Source organism: Caretta caretta, chromosome 1, assembly GCF_965140235.1.
Source record: "Caretta caretta isolate rCarCar2 chromosome 1, rCarCar1.hap1, whole genome shotgun sequence".
Classification (NCBI taxonomy): domain Eukaryota; kingdom Metazoa; phylum Chordata; order Testudines; family Cheloniidae; genus Caretta; species Caretta caretta.
In genome coordinates, this window is record NC_134206.1 from 106,560,552 (window position 1) to 106,582,545 (window position 21,994).

Consider the following 21,994-nt stretch of genomic DNA (forward strand, 5'->3'; position numbering starts at 1 on the left):
TATACTAGAGTTTTTAATTGAAGTTAATTAATTGCCAATTAACTTAAGTTAGTCAATACATTTGTACATGCTGGTCTGCACACTCTGTGTACACTTGTTCCAGGACACAAACGTTTGTGGAATGATTTCTTCTAGAGCTCAGCTGCTACACAGGGCTGCAAGGTCCTTGTGTCATTAAATAAGCCACAAACATTTATGGAGTGTCCAGACTAGCACATACAGATGTGTTGGCTAACTCATATCAGTTGGGAATCAATTAACTTGAGTTAAAAACTCCCATGTAAGCATTCCCTCAGATTGCAGTGGGGTCTGGGGGGGTTAGACAGTGGGGAGGGGGGTTTGGAGAGTTAGACTTCTCTGTTGGTGTGAGGTGAGAAGGCACAGGGAACCTCCCTACACAGCTTGCACCCCTGTGCAGATGCCAGGCACAATTCCAGGGGAGGAGGTGCCTTGCCGGCAAGCTGACCTGGCACACAGAGGGAGCTATGATACACACACCAGAAGAGGTATAACCAGCAGCTGTGTGGTCCCCAGCAATTTTGAAGAATTCTGAACCCACAAGAAGTCTTCCCCAAGTGAACCCTAGGGTGGTGGGATTCTGCATCACTGCTAGTGACTGATGGCACCCAAATGAAACAACTCAGCCCTGGGACTGGAAACAACAGCCTTTGTGTACTTCCAGCACAATTAGATACTAGAGTACTCAAGGCAAAAATGATGGGTGCTAAGAAACAGCAGAAAAAAAACACCTAAAATGTATTTATCCCTTTTAATCAAATAATGGTATATGGACTACAATAAGATATTACACCAAAGGCCATTTGAGGATGATGGAATTCTCTAAGGAGCTCTTTGCAATTATATATCACAAGAACATAAGAATGGCCATACTGGATCAGACCAAAGGTCCATCTAGCCCAGTATCCTGTTTTCTGACAGTGGCCAATGCCAGGTGCCCCAGAGGAAATGAACAGAACAGGTAATCATCAAGTGATCCATCCAATAATTAGTGGTATTTAGATATCAGACATATATGTAGTGAGAATATGGAAGTATCATGAATATGGAAGTATCCATGTCTAGTTGGCAGCCGGTATTAAGTGGAGTGCCCCAAGGGTCGGTCCTGGGGCCGGTTTTGTTCAATATCTTCATAAATGATCTGGAGGATGGTGTGGATTGCATTCTCAGCAAATTTGCGGATGATACTAAACTGGGAGGAGTGGTAGATACGCTGGAGGGGAGGGATAGGATACAGAAGGACCTAGACAAATTGGAGGATTGGGCCAAAAGAAATCTGATGAGGTTCAATAAGGATAAGTGCAGGGTCCTGCACTTAGGACGGAAGAACCCAATGCACAGCTACAGACTAGGGACCGAATGGCTAGGCAGCAGTTCTGCGGAAAAGGACCTAGGGGTGACAGTGGACGAGAAGCTGGATATGAGTCAGCAGTGTGCCCTTGTTGCCAAGAAGGCCAATGGCATTTTGGGATGTATAAGTAGGGGCATAGCGAGCAGATCGAGGGACGTGATCGTTCCCCTCTATTTGACATTGGTGAGGCCTCATCTGGAGTACTGTGTCCAGTTTTGGGCCCCACACTTCAAGAAGGATGTGGATAAATTGGAGAGAGTCCAGCGAAGGGCAACAAAAATGATTAGGGGGCTGGAACACATGAGTTATGAGGAGAGGCTGAGGGAGCTGGGATTGTTTAGCCTGCAGAAGAGAAGAATGAGGGGGGATTTGATAGCTGCTTTCAACTACCTGAAAGGGGGTTCCAAAGAGGATGGCTCTAGACTGTTCTCAATGGTAGCAGATGACAGAACGAGGAGTAATGGTCTCAAGTTGCAGTGGGGGAGGTTTAGATTGGATATTAGGAAAAACTTTTTCACTAAGAAGGTGGTGAAACACTGGAATGCGTTACCTAGGGAGGTGGTAGAATCTCCTTCCTTAGAGGTTTTTAAGGTCAGGCTTGACAAAGCCCTGGCTGGGATGATTTAACTGGGATTTGGTCCTGCTTCAAGCAGGGGGTTGGACTAGATGACCTTCTGGGGTCCCTTCCAACCCTTATATTCTATGATTCTGTGATCATGATGGGTTACAAATATTCAAGAATATGATTAGACTCAAGAAGGGTAATTTTGTTTTTAGGAAATAATAAAATGTACAAGGAGATAGAAGTCATAAATTATCCTAGCCCACATTATTTGCAGTTACTCCAGTTGAAGCGTCGGACAGAGTATTAAATGTCACAACCTCCCTAGCCAAGCACCATCACCTCAAAGGCCTGCATAAAGGATTTTCAGGACAGTTCTTCCCTGCCTCCACATATACATGACTCTCTTAGGCTTGCTGATGTCCAATATGTTCTAACTGCTTCCACTGAAAAGCTTCCCAATGTTTTTCAGAGCTATGACTAAACTATATTTCCCACCCATTAAAAAAAGCATGATTTAATGCATATTTGTTCCAGTTGTCCTTCAAAGTTAGGGAGTAGTTCTCTCCCATGACTGGTTCTTATTTCACTGATTATATAATATTAATACACACTAATTAGGAAAGTGGTTCAAAGGGAAAATATTTTCTTTATTCACTTGCATTAATGAGTGACTCAGCTGGACACAAATCAACAAAATCAGTGATGGACAGGCAGGAGAATTTGGGTTCAAATGTCAGTGTCCCACGTGGTGGATTAGCTGCACAAAACCCATTGTTAATAGGAGCTATACCTCTAATCGACTATGCATACCTTTGAAAATGTGCCTTGGTACATCCAGCAGATTAAGATTTCTTCTCATTTCTATGTTTTAAGTGAAGAACCCACAGGTATTTTTTTAAAAAAATCAGAGATCTATTTCTGCACTAGTCAGATCTATTATATCTGGTGAAGATGGATGGATATGCCCTGCTTGGCAATTTGCTGCCATATTCCTAAAACACCATCTTCATGAGATACTACTGTCTAGCATCCAACAGCAATTTATCTTCATTACATTAATGTCTAATGATATTCACTTCTGATTAAACCAAATGAAATAAAAGTTCTCACTCTTGTCCTACTTGGTTACTTTTTTGTGGGGAATTCAGTCTTTTCTTCTGCCTTTGGGGAGCAGAGGTGAGAAAAGGAGGAGTGGGAAGAGAACTGGAGGACAGAGACAAATTGTGAAACTTTGAGAACATGTGTTGTGTGAATTTGTAATTTGCACTAATATCCAACTGAGAATGATTTGATGCCATAAAAAAACCTCTTTGCTCTTGAGAACTAGGGTTAATTGGTCCCATAGGTGAACTGTCATTTTATCTAATAAATCATTTTCTCTGAAGTAGTCAATTCTGATTTTCTTTATGAAACTACATTTGTATCTCTGTGTGTAAAGAAAAGAATGCTTGTATTGGTAAGCAAGTCTGCTTTTCTGTTACAAATACATGAGACAATTTTCTAAATCATTCCTAAAAGAAGCTTATCAACAAGATCTCAAATTATATGTGCTCTAATTCATTTCCATAGATGAGCCTGAGATATTTATCGGGATGGTATATTGAGGAATTATAGCATACGTTAAGGCATTTTGAAAAGTTAGCATGCAAACCATGAAAACATATGTTCAGTTATCTTTTTCTTTGTTCATCTTAAATGAAAAATCTCATATTAAAAACATTGCCTGAATACAAAGGGCTAGATTCTGAATTTTACCGTCACAGGAATACTGTAGCACTAGCCAGAGGCATGGGATGAGTGGGGAGACACAGCAGTGGAAGCCCCAGGAAGAATATAGAGGCTCCAGGAGATTGCATACTGCAGCAGAAGCAACAGCTGCTGCATGTGCTTATCCTGTTCATGGCTAGCTTTGCCGCCTGGTGCTTAAGGAAGGCTACATTCTGGACATGCCCCCCCCCCGCCATTCCACCTCTTCTCACCCCTTTTCCAGTAATTAGCAGCAGCATGAGTTGAGAGCAGTGCCTGCATTCTGCAATCAGACTGTGGGGCATAAAGGGTGAAATCTTCTCTCTCACTCCAACCTGACAATGCCCCGGCCACTTGAGCAGCCATGAAAGCCTGCCACAGGGAGACCCAAAATATGTCCTGTTTTATTAGGGGAACAGGAAGAAAGAATTTAAAACTATAATGGTGCTGATTAGATACAATTTTGAATTCCTAAAGGCTGTGTTAATGTAAGAACTATGGTAGCGAAGCAGGGAAAACTAACCAGCCAATCCCATTTCCAACCAAATTCTGAGAAAGGATAATATTTCCATTGACAGTAGATGTCTCTCCCCCACTCTTCAATGAACAGAGTACACAAATTGTCATATACAGAGTCATTATAACCAGTGGATCCATCTGAGTAAAACCTACAAAGAGGGTTATTTTTGTTTTGGGGCATAGCGGGAGTGAGGGACATGTCAGAGTCTAAAGATGTAAGTCCTGTGTAAAAAAAATGAACAACAAAACCACATTCCTGCCTAAAAGGAGAGGTGACAAAGACATAGATAATTGTAGCAAGGTTTGTACCTGAAAGAAATGGTCAGTCATCTTGCTAGGAACAGAAAGGGGGAAATGCTTTTGGCCACAGCAACCACCTGAGCATCCAGCAGTAGCCTCAGGTTTAAAAAGATTCCTTCATTGTGAATCTAAGTCACAAGCATCCTCTCTATATCACGGGTGATGATATGAAGTGTAATTCAAGGATTAGAATAAGGAGGCCTGGAGCACGCCTCTCTCTAGTTTAGGTAAGCAATGTTCCTGCACAACTTTACCTCCTGCTTGGCTACTACAGCTGTTTCAGTCTACATCAGGGATCAGTAACCTTTGGCACACGGCCTGTCAGGGAAATCCACTGGCAGTTTGTTTACCTGCAGCATCCGCAGGTTCGGCTGATCGCAGCTCCCACTGGCTGCTGTTCACTGTCCCAGGCCAATGGGGGCTGCAGGAAGCAGCATGGGCCAAGGGATGTGCTGGCCACCACTTCCCGCAGCCCCCATTGGCCTGGAGTGGCGAACTGTGGCCAGTGGAAGCTGTGATTGGCCGAACCTGCAGATGCTGCAGGTAAACAAACGTCCCAGCCCGCCAGCGGCTTTTCCTGATGGGCTGCGTACCAAAGGTAGTAGATCCCTGGTCTACTTTAACCTCTAGCTGGATCCAAACTCTCACTGAATTAAATGAGCTTTGTATCAAACCTCTGAGCCTCACTTTTCCCCATCCTACCAGTATCATCTCAGGCTTCCCTGGATTTAACCTCAGTCCATTTAACCTTCGAACAGCCCCCAATCTGCTGGAGATATTAGGTTGTTCATTCCACTGTGAATCACATGCGATAGTGATGCACAGCTACATATCATTATCTTACCAAAGAGATAATGCAGCCCATGTCATCTTACTAACATTCCCAATGGTCTCCCACTGCAAGTATATTGAGAACAAGAGGGCGTCAGAATGGAACAAAAGCATTAACAAGGTCTTCTCAGTGAGGTTGCCTTTACTCAAAGACAGAGAAAGGGAAAAACAGATATAGTTCGTTTTCTGAACTCATTAAAAAGCTCTCTTTTCACAAGTTCAGCAAGCTAAGAAAATAATGACAGGCCAGTTTCTTTTTCTCTTTTGTGTGTAATCATAAATAAAGGAGAAGATAGACTATTATCAGATCAACTGATAATCCATAAAAAGGATGTATCATAATCAAGGCACAGCACTGAATTTAGGACTAGGTACAAACAAGTTGGGTTAAGTGCCTAGAAATAAGATAAGCTTTAAGAGCTTACTTCATTTATAGGAAAAAAGACAAGCTCTTTCATCTGGCCTGTGGGTACAAAAATTCACTGATTGATATATTCTTCATGTTTTGTTCACAAATTATATCGACCACTAGAATTGGAAATCAAAATCCTGTTTCTCCACTGCCGTGCATGTGCATCATCATTTACACCTGTGCAAAGAAAATTTAAACCACTACCAGATCAGAAAAGCAGCATGTTATATTCACTTTGCACTGGTGTAAGAGACTGCATAAGACCTTGAAATTCTAAGTAGAAAACTATACAGTCACCCGGTTGTAAGTTCCCATTCAAAGTTCAGCAAGCAAACCAAAGATTAAAACACACACAACGTGTCCTCCTTCTTAACTTTCATTCCAAGAAGTGGATGGTAACTCTGGAGGCCACATAGGGTTCCTTGTATGATTAAACAAGAAAATGTATGTCAAAAGTCAGATTTGCTTAGGGAGCAAGAAAAGATTTAAAGGGGAAAATAAGAAAAACAGCTGGAGGGTTGGAATTAGAGACTAAAAAGGAAACAGTGATGAACAATGTTCTATCTCCAGTTAAACAAAATCCAATCAAGCACTATTTTTAATCATTTATGCTCTACAGTTTTTAGAAAAATAGCTAGAGAAATCTTCATTCTACATTCTTTCTATTCAGGGATGTTCAGGTCATCTCAGTGTGATGAAGTACAGTATAATTCTTTTTCATCTCCATTTCCTGAGTATCAAAACTTCAAAAAGACTTTTCTTCACCAATCATATTTTTTTTCAAATACAGTTTATAAGTGAAATATCCATATTATTTTCAAATGTGTGTTACTATTATTTTCTTTGCCATTCATTATACTTTAGTTTTTAAGGATTATGTCAGAATCCTTATAGCCTAGCCTATCTACAGTTACCTGTTGACTGGCCTCATACTCCATCAGCTCAAGGGGTAAGGGCTTGGGCTTTTGTATTTGAAGGTTCTGGGTTTGTTGCCTACTAATAACCAAGGCCCGTGTATGCACATATGTAGCCATCATTCCCCATAGACTGGCTAGCTGCCAGTGCCTCAGAGCCCTTCATAATACTTCATTTCAGTTCCCTTGTGACCATGGTCAGCAAAGGAATTCTTTGTCTGGCAGGCAACTGGCAGTTCCATTTTTTTTACTTAGTTCCTTCCTTACAACTTTTTCTCAAGCCAAAAGGACAAAATCATACAGTACTCTTTGGAGGAAAAAATATTCAAAAAGAAGTAGCCAAAAAAGGAGGGGTTGGATTTACAGGCTGCATAGGAGACCTGATCAAAACCTGGTGGTTTGCCTTTGTATGGGTTTCACAGAACTTAACGAGTGGTTTCGTTTACATGGTTCACTACAGCTCCAGTTTCCTTGGAATTTTAGTTTGACATAAACCCAAGAAATCCAAGTGAGGATTGGCATGGATCCTGTGGAACTAGGACAATGGTTAAAGTGAAAAGTATAACTGAGACAAAATGATGGAGTATGGAATCTATATGGTTTACCACTCTCCTATCTCAGAGATCCCTTGAATTTGCCTATGTTTAATTTACAGAGAAGACAAATAAGAGGATGAATGGGCCACAGAAATAGATTGGTGCTCCTATTTACACACTCATAATGAACAAGGAGAGATCCAATAAAGTTAAAAAATAATAAATGTAAACTGATAAAAGTAAATATTTTCTTACACAACAGATAATTACTCTGTGGAACTCTATATCATACACTATTGTTGAGGCCAATTAGTAGGATTCAAAGAAGGAATTGACGTTTACGTGGACAATGAAGCCATCCACAGTTACTAGATAACACAAAGCATGTATAAGGTACACAAACAATCAAATTTCATGGCATACGTCACCTATGAATTATCTGAAGTTAGAAAGAAATTTCCTCTACAAGTAAATTGCACCTATAAAGTAATTCCATTATTATCCATTATGGAGTATCTTACACCTTCTTCTGAAGTATTTGGTACTGGCAATCATCAGAAACAAGATACTGAATTAGATGAACCACCGGTCTTATGATTGTGATGGGTTGGGTCACAGAAACCCCCTTGGGACTGCCACCTGATGTGCTGAGACTACCTCTAAGCCCTTTTTCCCTGTTAGCTTGGGACTTCAGTACCCCGTGTTGTTGAGCCAGATATGCTAGCCTGCTGCAAACACAGACCCAGGTCTCAACCACATCCCCCACAAGCTGCAGGCTTAACTGAAAACAGTTTGAGAAGTGCTCCTGTCTCCAACACCCAGATACCCTGTTCCCAATGGGGTCCAAACCCCAAATACATCTGTTTTACTCTGTATAAAGCGTATATATGGTAAACTCATAAACTGTTCACCCTCTATAACGTTGATAGAGAGATATGCACAGCTGTTTGCTCCCCCAGGAATTAATTAGAGTACTTGTGGCACCTTAGAGACTAACCAATTTATTTGAGCATAAGCTTTTGTGAGCTACAGCTCACTTCCTCACGAAAGCTTATGCTCAAATAAATTGATTAGTCTCTAAGGTGCCACAAGTACTCCTTTTCTTTTTGCGAATACAGATTAACACGGCTGTTACTCTGAAACCAGGAATTAATTACTTGCTCTGGGTTAATTAATAAGTAAAAAGTGATTTTATTAAATATAAAAAGTAGGTTTTAAGTGGTTCCAAGTAATAACAGACAGAACAAAGTTAATTACCAAGCAAAATAAAACAAAAACACACAAGTCTAAGCTTAATACTGTAGGAAACTAAATGCAGGTAAATCTCACCCTCCGAGGTGTTCCAATAACCTTCTCTGACAGACTAGACTCCTTTCTAGTCTGGGTCCAGCAATTACTCACACCCACATAGTTACTGTACTTTGTTCCAGTTTCTTTCAGCCATTTCTTTGGGGTGGAGAGGCTATCTCTTTAGCCAGCTGAAGACAAAATGGAAGGGCTTTCAGGGCCTTTTATATTCTCTCTTGTGCAGCATCACAGCCACAAGACGGGGTCTCTTGCCACCTGGGCAAGTCACAGGTCTATGAATGATTCAGCTTTTTGCAGGCCGATGCCATTGTTTACATGTTAGTTTGAATGTTCCCAAGAAAGCTCAGATGTGGATTGGCGTCTTCCAAAGTCCATTGTTAGTTAAGTACTCCCAATTACTTGAATAACCACTTCACACTATGTTGACCAAATCTGTCTTATGTGCTTCCTACAGCAAACACTTTAAATACAAGCATAGAGCCAATGCTCATAACTTCAGATATAAAAATGATACATGCATACAAATAGGATGAATATATTCAGTAGATCATGACCTTTGCAAAGATGTGTTACATGGCATATCTAGCATAACACATATTCCAGTCATGTCATATTTACACTCCTAAGCGGATTTCTATAAAGCATTATGGGGTGCAATATCACAATGAGGTATGGTAATTTTTATGTTCCTATGGACTGAAATTGTACCACAACCTCTCCATGCCTCTTCTATGAGGGTATATGACCTCAGTTTCTGCTTTCCCATCCAGTTTCCGACTCCCACTTCTGTGCTCACCAATTCAGGTTTGGTTTTGGTTTGTAAAATTAAAAAGGGGGGCCATTTGTACTGCAATGGATAAAAATATCAAGCTTCATTTCCATGCTGAAGATTTTTAAGCATGCTCTTGAAGCCCAGTTCCCAAGTATATCTTTTCAGTATGATAAGTGCACTTGAGAAGGAGAGAATTTTGTAATGTAAAATATATTCTCTTCATTTTAAGAAAAATCTTGGGTCCCCAACACTTTACTTTAATATGCACAACGGTCATGGGAAGATCAGATACTTCAGAATAGACATCTGCTTTTCATTCCTTTTGAGATGCTTACCTGGTGCCAGTTCCAAAACTTTTTCTCTACAATAAATAGATTTAAAGCGTCTTTATGCTGCCAGATCTGCTTGTTTTATATTTGTTTACCAGGGATTTGTACAGTTAGTGCTTACTGAAGGTAATGAAAACAAAATATCTCCCTATGAAAGTATGACATTGTACCTTGGACTCAGAACACAGGAAACTAATAAGTGAAGGAAAGTAAAGTCCTGCAAAATACAGATTGATTGCTTTATTTACACATTAAAAAGCAATCAGACAAAAAAAAAAGATATTGAAGTATATCCTGTGCAAAATTTCTAGTTTTCATTATTTTGTGGGAAGAAAACAAATTGCTTTTCTTTGCTAGTTGAGGCTGAGGTGCCCATAGCAAAGGCTGAAAAAAGGAAGAGGAAACAACCAGGGACAACTACACGGAGTTGCTTTATTTCACATCACACAGTGGGGAGAGCTGCACTCTCTGCTTCTCCATACTTCAGATTCTGCTCCCTGCTTCTTGTTTTCCTCTCACTTCTGAAAGCCTGCTGAAGCATTCTTACCAACAAATGGGGTATGTCTACACAGGTATAACAAAAACACTGGCTAGCTCAGGTCAGCTGACTCAGGCTCTCAGAGCTTGGGCTTCGGGGCTGAAAAATTGTTGTGTAGATGTTTAGATTTGGGCTCAAGCCCAAACTTTGAGGCCCTTCAAAGGTGGAGAGTCACAGAGCTCAGGTTCTAGCCCAAGCCTAAACATCTACACAGCAATTTTTAGCCCTGCAGCCCAAGCCACATAAGCCTGAGTCAGCTGACCTGGGTCCACTTCGGCCATGCTGTGGGACTCTTATCCCCATGTAAACGTACCCTGAGAGCCTTTCCATTTCCACACTTCTCTACCTCTGTATTTGGCATTGGTGCAGCTGCTGCTGGGATACTGGGTCCACTTCTGGTGCCCACAGTTCAAGAGAAGGTTAACGGGTAACTTGATTACAGTCTATAAGTACCAACATGGGGAGCAAATATTTAATAATGCATTCTTCAATCTAGCAGAGAAAGGTATAACATGACCCAATAATTGGTAAATTGTTCCAATGGTTAATTACTTTCATCATTAAGAATTTGCGTCTTATTTCCAGTCTGACTTTATTTAGCTTCAACTTCCAACCACTGAATCTTATTATACCATTCTCTGCTAGAAAGAAGAGCCCATTATTAAATATTTGTTCGCCCTGTAGGTATGTCTAAACTGTAATCATGTCGCCTTACCCTTCTCTTTGTTCAGCTAAATAGATTGGGCTCCCTAAGTCTATCATTACAAGGCATTTTTTTCTAACCCTTTAATCATTCTTGTGGGTCTTCTCTGAACCTTTACAATTTACCAACATCCTTCTTGAATTGTGCGTACCAGAAGTATACACAATATTTCAGCAGCAGCTGCATCAATGCCAAATACAGAGATAAAATAACCTCTCTACTCCTGTTCAAGATTCCCCTGCTTACACATCCCAAGATCACATTAGCTCCTTTGACCACAGAGTCACACTGGGAGCCCATGTTAAGGTGCTATGCCCTACCCCCTGCCAAATCTTTTTCAGTCACTGCTTCCCAGGATAAAGTCCTCATCCTGTAATCATGGCCTACATTCTTTGATCCTAGATATAAACATTTATATTTAGCCATATTACAACATATATTGTTTGCTTGCACCCAGTTTACCAAGCAATCCAGATCACTTTGAATCAGTGACCTGTCCTCTGGTTACCAGCCCTACAAATACATATAGTCTGAAAGCTCCATTCATCTTCAGTTTTACAGTCTTTTCATTTGTGGCAATCAAAAACATCTCTACAATTCTTCACTTTTGTTTTGATACCTTTGAATCTGAGGCAGCATTTTCACTTTTAAATGTATAGTATTTATTCTTGCGTCTCTCCTGAAAAATTTTAAGGTTTAGCCCTGAAACACATGCACAGATGCCTTTAACTAAAGAAAAGCAAGCAAGCTAAGGTTGTTGCACTGGTCAGCATGCTATCTCAATCATTTTTACAGTTCTATGAACATCCATTCTGTCGCTTAACAGATACCCAATGTACTAAAAACCATCACCATAAAACTCTAATTCTAAGACTACATGACTCTTTATACAGTACCTTTCACTCCTCTCCACAATGTTAGCCATTCATTACATAAACTAAAGCACAGTGAAACATTTAAAAAATGCTGCTAAAGTTCTGAACCAGGTACAAAGAGACACACAACTTTATATATGGAAGGGGTGCTGGAACAATTTTTATTGGGGGGGGTGTTGATAACAGAAACCATGAAAACCATGTATTTGGTGTTATTGCTACTTCAAGCCAGGGGGTGCGGCAGCACTCCAGCACTCCTAGTTCCAGCATTACTGATGTTCAGTATAAAGTAAGAAGCCCAATAGTTTTTTTAATGCTAGATTGTAACTGGGACAACATGACCATGCATGAAGTAAGACTGAGTAAGAAACCACATTATAACCCTACTCAGATGTTGGGTTTCGGGAAAGTATCACTAATTTACCCTCTCCCCAAGCAAGTGCTCAGGGATAGGGGGGTTCCACATCTCTAATTGTTGGCTAGAAAGACTGAGATATGGAATGTTGTAATTTATTGCTGGTATAGGGAACAAGGAGGAAACAGATAAGGAACTGTGATTCAGATGTGTCTCTTTGAGGCACAGTGCCTCTTGGGATTATTCCCAGGTTGATGAAGTTTTCATATAACCCCTTGTGTGTAAAGAAACAATCTAGACCTTAATTTGCTTTGGCTAAGAAGCAGATTCAATATATGTCATAATATTTAGCTAGGGGTTAATCCCTAGTTTCAATTTTATTACAACATGAAGGCCTAGTCTACACCAGGAATTTACATTGGTATAGCTGCCTCTCAGGGGTATGAAAAAAAAAACACACACCCCTGAGAGATTAAGCTGTACTGACCTAACCCCCAGTGTAGACAGAGCCAGGTTGATGGAAGAATTCTTCCATCAACCTAGCGACTGCCTGGTGGATTACCTACGCTTATGGAAGAACTCCTCCCGTTGGTATAAGTAGGGTCTACACTGCAGCTGAGCTGCTGTAGCATTTCAAAAGTAGACATACCAAAGTTCCAATAGTACTTGGTTTTGTGCTAATCATTAGGGCTTGGAAAGAAGAAAGTATGATAGATCAAACAATAAAGGATAAATTCTCCTCTCTGATCTCAGTGGATGTTTTTATCTCCCTAGATGTATCAACTGCTCATGGATCTAGATTTTGAAATTCTGTTTTTCCCATTCCTGCTTTGATCTCTAGTCAGTATATGAATCAAATGCCTTGTATATAAGGAGAAAAGAATATCACAGCTCAGGTCCGCCAGGAGGATTTCCAAAAGGAAAAAATATATATATAACTACAGCAAGACATTTTTCTTTGATTTAGCTAAAAATGTGGAGTCATTTACTTACATTGTAGAACTAGATGCCTCCCAATGTAGGGAAACGGGAAGATCCGTTCCCCAAGAGCCCTATAAATTAATGAGTGACATGACACAACATGAGGAGTAACAAGACAGTATGACGAGATAGGGAAGGAAGGACAGGGGCTATCAATAAGAGTATACAACTGTTTAGTGAGATAAGTATATGGCATGATGCAGGAAGGACTTTTTTTTAATTTTGTCATCTCTTAGAAATAAAGTAGAAGTGATAGTTGGCTATTTTCTTGTAGACTTGACAGAGGAAGTGGAGTCTAAGGAGGGACTGTAAATAGGAAAGCATAGTCTCTGAAGCCTTTTCCATACCCTACACTGAGCAAAACACACTTTACCATAGAGACTAATGCTCATATAGAATTATGGTATTCCTGATTAAAACAAAGTGTTTTTTCTGAAATCAATTAAGATATTTTTCAAATAAAATTTTAAAAAAATACTACACTGGTTAGTACTCAGTTATCTATGTAGGGAAGATGTAATTTATGTGCTGAATTTTTCATTGAACTTTGTTTTAACCAGCCATTAGAAATTTACAGAGCTCAATAAAATGTTGCCTTGAAGTGGTAGATAAGGCTGAAAGATGATCAACCCTCTTTTGCCATAATACCAGGAGTAAAATATCACCGGCAAGATGATCAGTACAATCAATCCCCCCCAAATTATAGATCTCCAAGATCATGAATGATTAAGCAAAACGTGTAAGCAAACATGAATTAGGATGAAGGAAATTGATGACATGTTCATGGCAATGGATGATATTGTTAACTCTTTATCCCCTGGCACTGTGGCAGATCCATGATACAAGGAAAAGAAACACCTAAGGAGCTTGCAAAGTGTGAAAGGAGAAACAACACAAGACCCATCAGTGTCTTGGGTTCTCAGATGTGCAGTGTACTTTGAGAGAATGGCTCACAGAGACGTTAATCTTGGAAACCCTTATTGACATGGCCCATCACTATTGAGTTTGAGAACAGATGAAGTCCCTATCATAATCAGATTTCAACATGACCAGATCAAACAAAGATTATTATGGGCCACCCATCAAAAAAAGAGAGAATGATTGAACAAAACAACAAAAAAATCACAATACTCCCTTCTTATTGCATTGTATGATAGGACTGGTGTCTAAATGAAAACAATATGGTAAGATTTATAAAGAGGTATGTGATCAAGAAGTGAGATTTGCTCTGATGCACTCGGTGATTTATCAAGGTCTTTGGAATTGAACAGCATACTCACCATCACTATCATGGAGGCCGCCGAGAGGCATCTACAAGAGAAAGAAGCAGAAAACAATGCAGGATAAGCCACCATCAGGACATGAACATCTTTTTATTTTGTTTGATATGCTGCTGGCAGAGTCCTTGTCCTAAGAGTTGGTCTCAGCATCCAGTGTAATCTTTTCTCAACACACAGTTTATGCTGGCTAAGGAAAGTTGTCTTCAAAGTATAGTTTTGCCAAGAGAATGTTTTCAAATTTGTGCACATTTTCTTCCTCATCATAGCCATGGCCTTGAATACGAACAGGCTCCAAGTATTAATTTATGTCTGTTTACTGATTATGTTGCCATACGTGATTGTATATTTTGGGGGAAAATAACAGTGCCAGAGATTAGTGTAGCTTTGCATTTATGCAACATGCATCAGGGCTATTCAGAATTTAGCAGCCACCTATTTGTTTAATACATCATTGTTGTACTTAATGGCAGAAATTAGATTTAGTTGTTGGCTGGTGAAGGAGTTAACCTTACTATTGAAAAACTGTCATTGCAGAAAAATTACAATGGTGTGTGGTCTTCTTAAAGAATAAGATTGAACCTCAAATGATGATGCAGAGATGGGTGGATTGGGTATAAGACTCATTTGAGATATAAATAAAATACAGCACACAGTGATCACTAATAAAATGTTAACCACAATAATGACCACACGACTGTATCTGGGGTATGACAGTTATTTCATATTCTAAATATAGATGAATACTTTGGTATCACAGATACCACTGTGTGGTAACTGATGACAAATGGTAAGTTTTTTAATGGTAACCACTGATAAACAGTGAAAATTCCTCATAGCTTTAAGTGCTAGACAAAGAAAAAGCTCTAGCTGGACCATTAATGCAGCTAATAGGGGACTTCACAACAACAGATACTGTTAAAGATTGAAAATATATTTGTGACAAAGAAAAATTGATTTGCTCCAAAACTCTCCCACAGCTGATAGTGAAATGGGAATTATGTTATGCTCTATGGTGTGATACTGAAAATCCCATTGAGTTGATATATACCTTGTTCTTCTCAAACATGAAATTATACCAGGCTACACATGTATTAATAATAAACTCCTGCAATTCTCCACTCTAGCATCATTAAGGACAGCTAGAGTGTCTGAGCATGCTCTGGTTTTACTAATCGGAGAATTAGACCAAGGACACAGGGAGATTCCTGGAAGTTCCCCACATTTCTTGTAGGTTCCCCAGAGTTATTGACATTTCAAGTCCAATTCTCGGAGACATACTTGTATGTCTGCAATTTCCATCCTTGGTGATATACAAGGATGGGAAGGCAGACTATATATGTAGAGATAGGTGACATTTTTCAATTGAAACTTTTTATTTGTGGTGAAAAAGAGATTTAGCAACACTGAAATGTTTCTCAAATTTGTGTTGGTTTCACATAATTGTTTAAAACAAAACAAAACTAAAAACTTCATTTCCCGAATGTAATGTTTCAATTTTATGATTCAAAATGACTGCTCATTTATAATTTGTTTCCATTTTATTTTTTAAAAATTAAAAATGTAAAAATAACCCTATCAAAATATAAAAGAAAACATTTTATTTAGGTCAAATTTTATGTGGATGTTCAGATAGTATAGAAATAAGCATGGCATAAGCGCCTATATAAAATAGACCAGAATCAGTTGTAAAGTCCCCTGACATCTCTAATAAATAGACTTGATGCCAGTATGGTGGACATCATGATCAGTCTTTTTTCTGCAATAAGCCAAGATAACTTCTGGCTAGACAGCTCATGATGACCACTGAAAGGACATGAAGTCTTTTTGTTAGAGATGGCAGGGGACTTTACAACTGATTCTGGTCTATTCTATATAGGTTCTTGTACCTTGCTCAGTACCATAGTAGCCAAACACCAGTATATTAAGACTCATGAATGTTCTCTTCATTTTGCTTTGTTCTACAAATATTTACAGAACTGAAGTCTCAGATATTAGATCTGCTATGCTAGAGGAATCTCTTTGTACATAACCTGTCAGAAGGCCAAATGCAGTTTCCTTAAGACCTAGGAAAAGGAAAGAAATACAAATGGACACAAAATTTCTATCTGACCAAAAAGACCCAGGACAGAGAGATCTAAATGGATAAAATAAAATAAAATAAAATAAAACCATCTCTGAAGTAGTGGCTGATTGGCTTTTAAACCAAAATTACTATGATTGAGATGTTTGAGTTAATGGAAGAGGTATGGCTAAATTCCCTGCATAGCTTTCAAAGTCTCAACCTATGATCTTTACAGCAACACAAAACAAAATCCCCTATTAAGACTAATACTGCATGAAAATGGAAACAAAATGTTCACAGTGTCATCACATCAAGATGGTTAACTTCCTTGGTTGCTGGACATCTAATTTTAGGTGACTCTCACTTGTTCCACTTTAGGCTCACTCCCAGATGTTTGAATATAATTCAGTGCTGAAAATGTTTATGAATAGGTTTAGTATGTCTATATGGGATTTTTCTCAAGCTAATGATCCCAGAGAACCTTCATGACCTGGAATGGTTTCTTCATAATTCTCCAGTCTAGATTCAGTCTCAAAGGGGAACATGCTTCATATTTTAGATTGACTAGAAAATGAAGACAAAGGACATTTCTATTGTCCCTTCATTTTGCACTTACACTGGAATCTTTGCTGATCAAACTTAAGAACAATTATGTTTAGAGGAGTCACAATGAGGGATTATCACAATAGGTTAAAAATCAATAAATTTCTCTTCCCCCTGCCAAATCTTTTTAGTATTCCCATTTTTAAGGCTCACAAATATCTCAAAATATTTTACACCCCACCTTGCAAAGATCTGACTCAAAATATCATCCATTCAATACTTCATGAAAAATTACCACATCAGTAATGATATACCACCATATTGCTGTAATAATCCATGCTGGAAGTTAGTCACTTCCACAAGAAACCACAGCATCCATTCTCTAGGAACTTTGACTTTGGAAAAGACAAGAAGAGATAGAGTATCTTATAAAGTTACAGCAAACATTTCTAATATTTTATATGTGTAGATATGTCAACAGAGACAGATGGACCCAACTGGACAGATGTTGCAAGGACACATGAGCTCTGATTCCACCTGCAGAAATGGCGAATGGATCTTGCACACACCCATTTTCTGAGTAGGAGCTGTGTGCTCCATATTAGTTCATTCACATTAATGCCATTTCTGCAGTAACTTCACAAAGTTAAACTAGACGTATATACCAGTACTACAGATTAAAATCAGACATGTGGGAGCTATCAGCATTTTGATCCCCTGGAGAGAGCAACATGAGTCTGAAGGCATAATAGGTTTTGTTACTGGTATTGTTACGATCAGGCAGCCAATGAATAAACCTGTTTCCCACCAGGACTCCGTACTCGTTTTTATATTACCTGCACATTATGACTACATGGGAAATGCAGGGAACAGATTTTTAGTAAGTGTGCAAATCTCAGCATTACCATAGCCAAACACTGTGTAAAAGCATACCCAGCCTCTCTCACTGTTACCAAACTCCAAGTGAAATAGCAATAAACAAGCCTTATTGTAGCCAAGTCTCATAGAGAAGCATGCTGTAAAAATGGCTTTGCCATAGCCAAACCACAATAATCTAGCAACTGAGGAACATCAAAAGATTTAGACCTGAACTATCGAGATTTACAGAGAACACCACTAGGCCAGGCCACATTCTGCCCTCACATAGGAACTGCACCTGGTTTGCCTTCTTGTGGGAGGGACTCACACCCACCTAACGCCATCTTCCCCAGACTATTTGGGGAATGTATCTTCCTCAAGATGTGTTTTGGAGATCTGACAGGTAGCCCCACTTGCCCCTTAAAATCTCTGGTAGTCTTTGGTTTGTGTGGGAAGAGGACAATCTGTGGTCCTGCCCCGAACACTGCTGAAGAAAAAGGCACTGATCCATGGTGATGCTGCCATTTTTTTCTGACTGGATCTGAGAGAATACAAAAGTCTACAGCTACTCCCCCAAGATTAGGAGTACAGACACCTTTTGCTAAACTTTGAGACTATGTGGAGTAGGCTCCAGAAGTCTGAAAGCCAGAACTAGTACTATATGACTTTGGTGACCAAGCGCAACTAAATTACCTTGAAACTGAAAAGAAAGGGAAAAATTATCAATGTCTTCAGTTCATCCAAATAGCAAAAATTGTTCAAAGAGCAAGCTATTGGAAAAATAAGGAACTTTCAGTACAAGTGTTTCCATTTTGCTGATATTTGTGAAACAGGCAATTTTCTGTGAGAACTTTTGGTTACAAATAGCTCTAGCTGAAACATAGGAATAGTCTAGTGGATTAGGTCAGTGTTCCATTTTATCTAGCATCCTGCCTCTGACAGTGGCAAGGTATATAGAGTACGGTGCAAAAAAATCCAGTGGTGGCAGTTATGGAATAACGGACCCACAGGGAAAGTGTCTTAAACACCTTTTATTTAGAGGGTGTTTTATGGCCTGAAGACAAGAAGTGAAATCCTGGCCCATTGAAGTGAATGGCATAACTTCCATTGACTTTAATAGGGCCAGGATTTCACTCTGTGGCTTTATATTTTTTCAGAAACAGCCGTGGGATGGATTGTTTGTTTGAGAGGGGTGTTTACTTTAAAAAAAATCCTTATTGTTATGCTGCTGGGTATTCCTGTTATCAATAAAAATGTCCACTCCTTTTTTGAATTCTGTTAAGCTCTTGGAAGGAAGGTGTGAAAAAATACATCAAAATGGCATGTTGCCACTATGATATAGATGTAGAAGTATCGTTCCCAAGTGTCAAACATATGATGAGAAATTTTCCCCTTTTCTCAGGATACAAAATCAGTTTCTCAAAGTTGATCATACCAGTTGATTACATATTTGAGAAATATCCCGCACAGCTATTCTTTTCTGTTAGCCTTATCAGGTTTCAATTATTTAGGGCTCCAACTTATCCTCATTATTAAAAAAAAAATAAAGTCAGATCAGCCAATATAATGCCTCCTCTAGATATAACTAAAACAGACCTCTGGAGAGGGCAGAATTTACTTCTGCTGTCACAGTGCAAGATCATGGACATCAATATGTATGGGCTGTCAACTACACTATATACTTCGCGACATTACACTTTTTATTTGCAGATGGCATCATATTTATTTTTTCAAAGAGAAAAAAGATTCACACATGTGGTGTACTTTAGAAGCAAAATGAAAACATCAACAGGATTGTTCACATTTCCATTAAATCCAGTGTTTGATCTGCAATTTTTTCTGAACTATAGCCTGGTTATTCCTGAATGTAACTTGAGCTGGCTTAAGCACTAAGCAAAAGAATGATTGCCTTACTCATTAGTAACTCTCAGCAACCAATTCAAAAGCAACAGTGGAAGACACAAAAAACAATTGGTTACTCAGTAAATAAAAGAACAACTAGTATTGCGAGAAGTAATATCTCGGGGACATGTGTGTGTCCATATTATAACAATCGGCCCTCCACGTCATCTCAGATCTTCCCCTCATACAGAGTCAAAATAGGAAGGACTAGCACTGCTTTTGGCTTGGTTAATAGGTTCAGTAACCTATATGCACAACTACCATCGCTGGCATGTGACAATGGTGAAGACTACAGAAAGCCGCTGGAGAAAAACAAAAAGCTAAATTTCCAGCAGCCTGGCTAGAATAGCCTCATGTTCATCAGAAAGGGATTAGGCAGTCAGACTGTTGCACTCCCTTTACTGACATGCAGTGGGGGATTCAATAATAGAAAGTAAAACAGTAAGAGTTCAGTATGATGATGATGATGATGATGATGATGCAGAACAGCATAATGTGCAGTCACGATTCATATGGTTCAACAGATTATGTATCTCATCTTGCATTTATCCTGGAACTGGAAAACTCTGTGCTGTGCCACTGAAGCAATGTAGCATGGATGGGCAACACAAATAAATAATAAATGGTACTAGAAAGGAGGTGGAGAGAGGTAGCTGTTAGTGTTGTTCTGCACTTGTTACACTGGTTAATGAGGGGATGTGAGGCAGAGCAAGGTCTACTCACTAGCAGCGTGGGTTGATTGTGGTCACAAGCATCAGCAAGCTATGGGATGCACATTGAAATGAGAATTTTACATTTGCTGCTGCCTTTATTGGGTGTTGCTGTTTGCAAGCTGCCTAATCTCATGACTTCACAGAAATACTAGGAAAGAATGATAGCCCTCCCAAAAACAGCCATTGTCTTTGAGTTTACCAATCATCTGGCCCCACCTCTGTAATACACCCCTGCCTTGGCTGGTGCCTATAAACTACCACTCTGGGATTATGAAGTATAATTTTGGCCATGTTGGTCCCAGGATATTAGAGAGACAAGGTGGATGAGGCATTAGCTTTTATTGGACCAACTTCTGTTGGTGAGAGAGAGAAGCTTTATAGCTTACACAGAGCTCTTCTCATTAATTATAGCAGTGTAGCCATACCCTCTTAATCCATTTCCCAGACATGAAGAAGAGTTCTGTGTGAGTGCACAAGCTTGTCTCTCTCACCAACAGAAGTTGGTCCAATAAAAGATATTACCTCCCTCACCTTCTTGCTCCAATAATATAGCTGTGTGTTTACTATGCCTACTCACCAAGCCAACATAAGGACCACTTCATGAAAGGAACAGAACTAACTCTACATGACTCACAAAATTTTTTTGTGCTTGAAGATAAAATATAAATAGCCACAAACAAGACAATATATTTTAATGTTGAAATATGAACGAATGTTTGTCTGTGATAAAGGACAGCTGTGGCGTATTAGATTCAGCACAAAGCAGGGGGTCTGTTTCCTACTCCACTACTGACTTCCTGTTTGGTGGTGGAAAAGTAATCTTAATCGGTCTCTGCCTGTTACACCCCCTGTGAGTAAAATGTGGATAGTGACATTTACCCAACTTCATAAAGAGGTAAGAATGAAAAAATCCAGCAGAAATGGTAGACAATTCAATTATTATGAGAATAAACTGAATATTGCAATAAATAATTAAAAATCCACAAATATTCACTTGAATTTTGTTCCATCCATAGTCACGTTTCTTTTGTGTTCACTTTCCATTGATGATCATGGCATGCATTCTTGTGGAATTTAAATTTCAAAGTTGCACACACGAGTATTCATGGCAACCAAATTTACATTTACTAATGTTGTGGTTTTTTGCTTGAACGCTCACCCAGAAGAGTATACACAAAACAATACCATCCAGCTTATCTGACTATTGCTAAACATCCCCATTATCTAACTCAACACACTCAGTGAATTTACCCAGCAAAAGCTGAACAGGTGCTATCTTACCTGAGTCACCATAAATCCAGCTACCCTGGGTAATAATAGCAGTGAAGGCAGTGCAGTGCAGGCTTCAGTGTGGGCTAGCGAGACAAGTGCATACTGAGCTGTCTGTACAGCTATTGTTACCCACTCTAGCTAAATCAGGTAGGGTCATCCATGCACAGCTTTCGCTGGGTAGATGTACCTTAAAGTTTCCCTACATAAATCAAATAATTAGTTAATTAAGTGAAATAAGGAATAAATCCAAGGAAATGTTATTCTGCATGTAGATATTCCATGAGTAGAAAAAGTGGCTAAATTTGTCAGAT

The 21,994-nt window shown here is 39.3% G+C and overlaps 1 protein-coding gene across 2 annotated transcripts in view; it reads right to left on the reverse strand.

Moving 5' to 3' along the window:
- NALF1 (NALCN channel auxiliary factor 1) overlaps positions 1–21,994 on the reverse strand; it is a 779,391-nt gene that overhangs the window by 230,328 nt on the left and 527,069 nt on the right. Inside the window, exon 2 of one of the 2 annotated variants that reach the window (XM_075129739.1) lies at positions 14,334–14,364. The exons of the other annotated variant lie outside the window; for it this stretch is intronic. Coding sequence (XP_074985840.1) covers positions 14,334–14,364 — 31 coding nt within the window. The remainder of the gene's footprint in view (positions 1–14,333; positions 14,365–21,994) is intronic. 2 annotated transcript variants of the gene reach the window in all.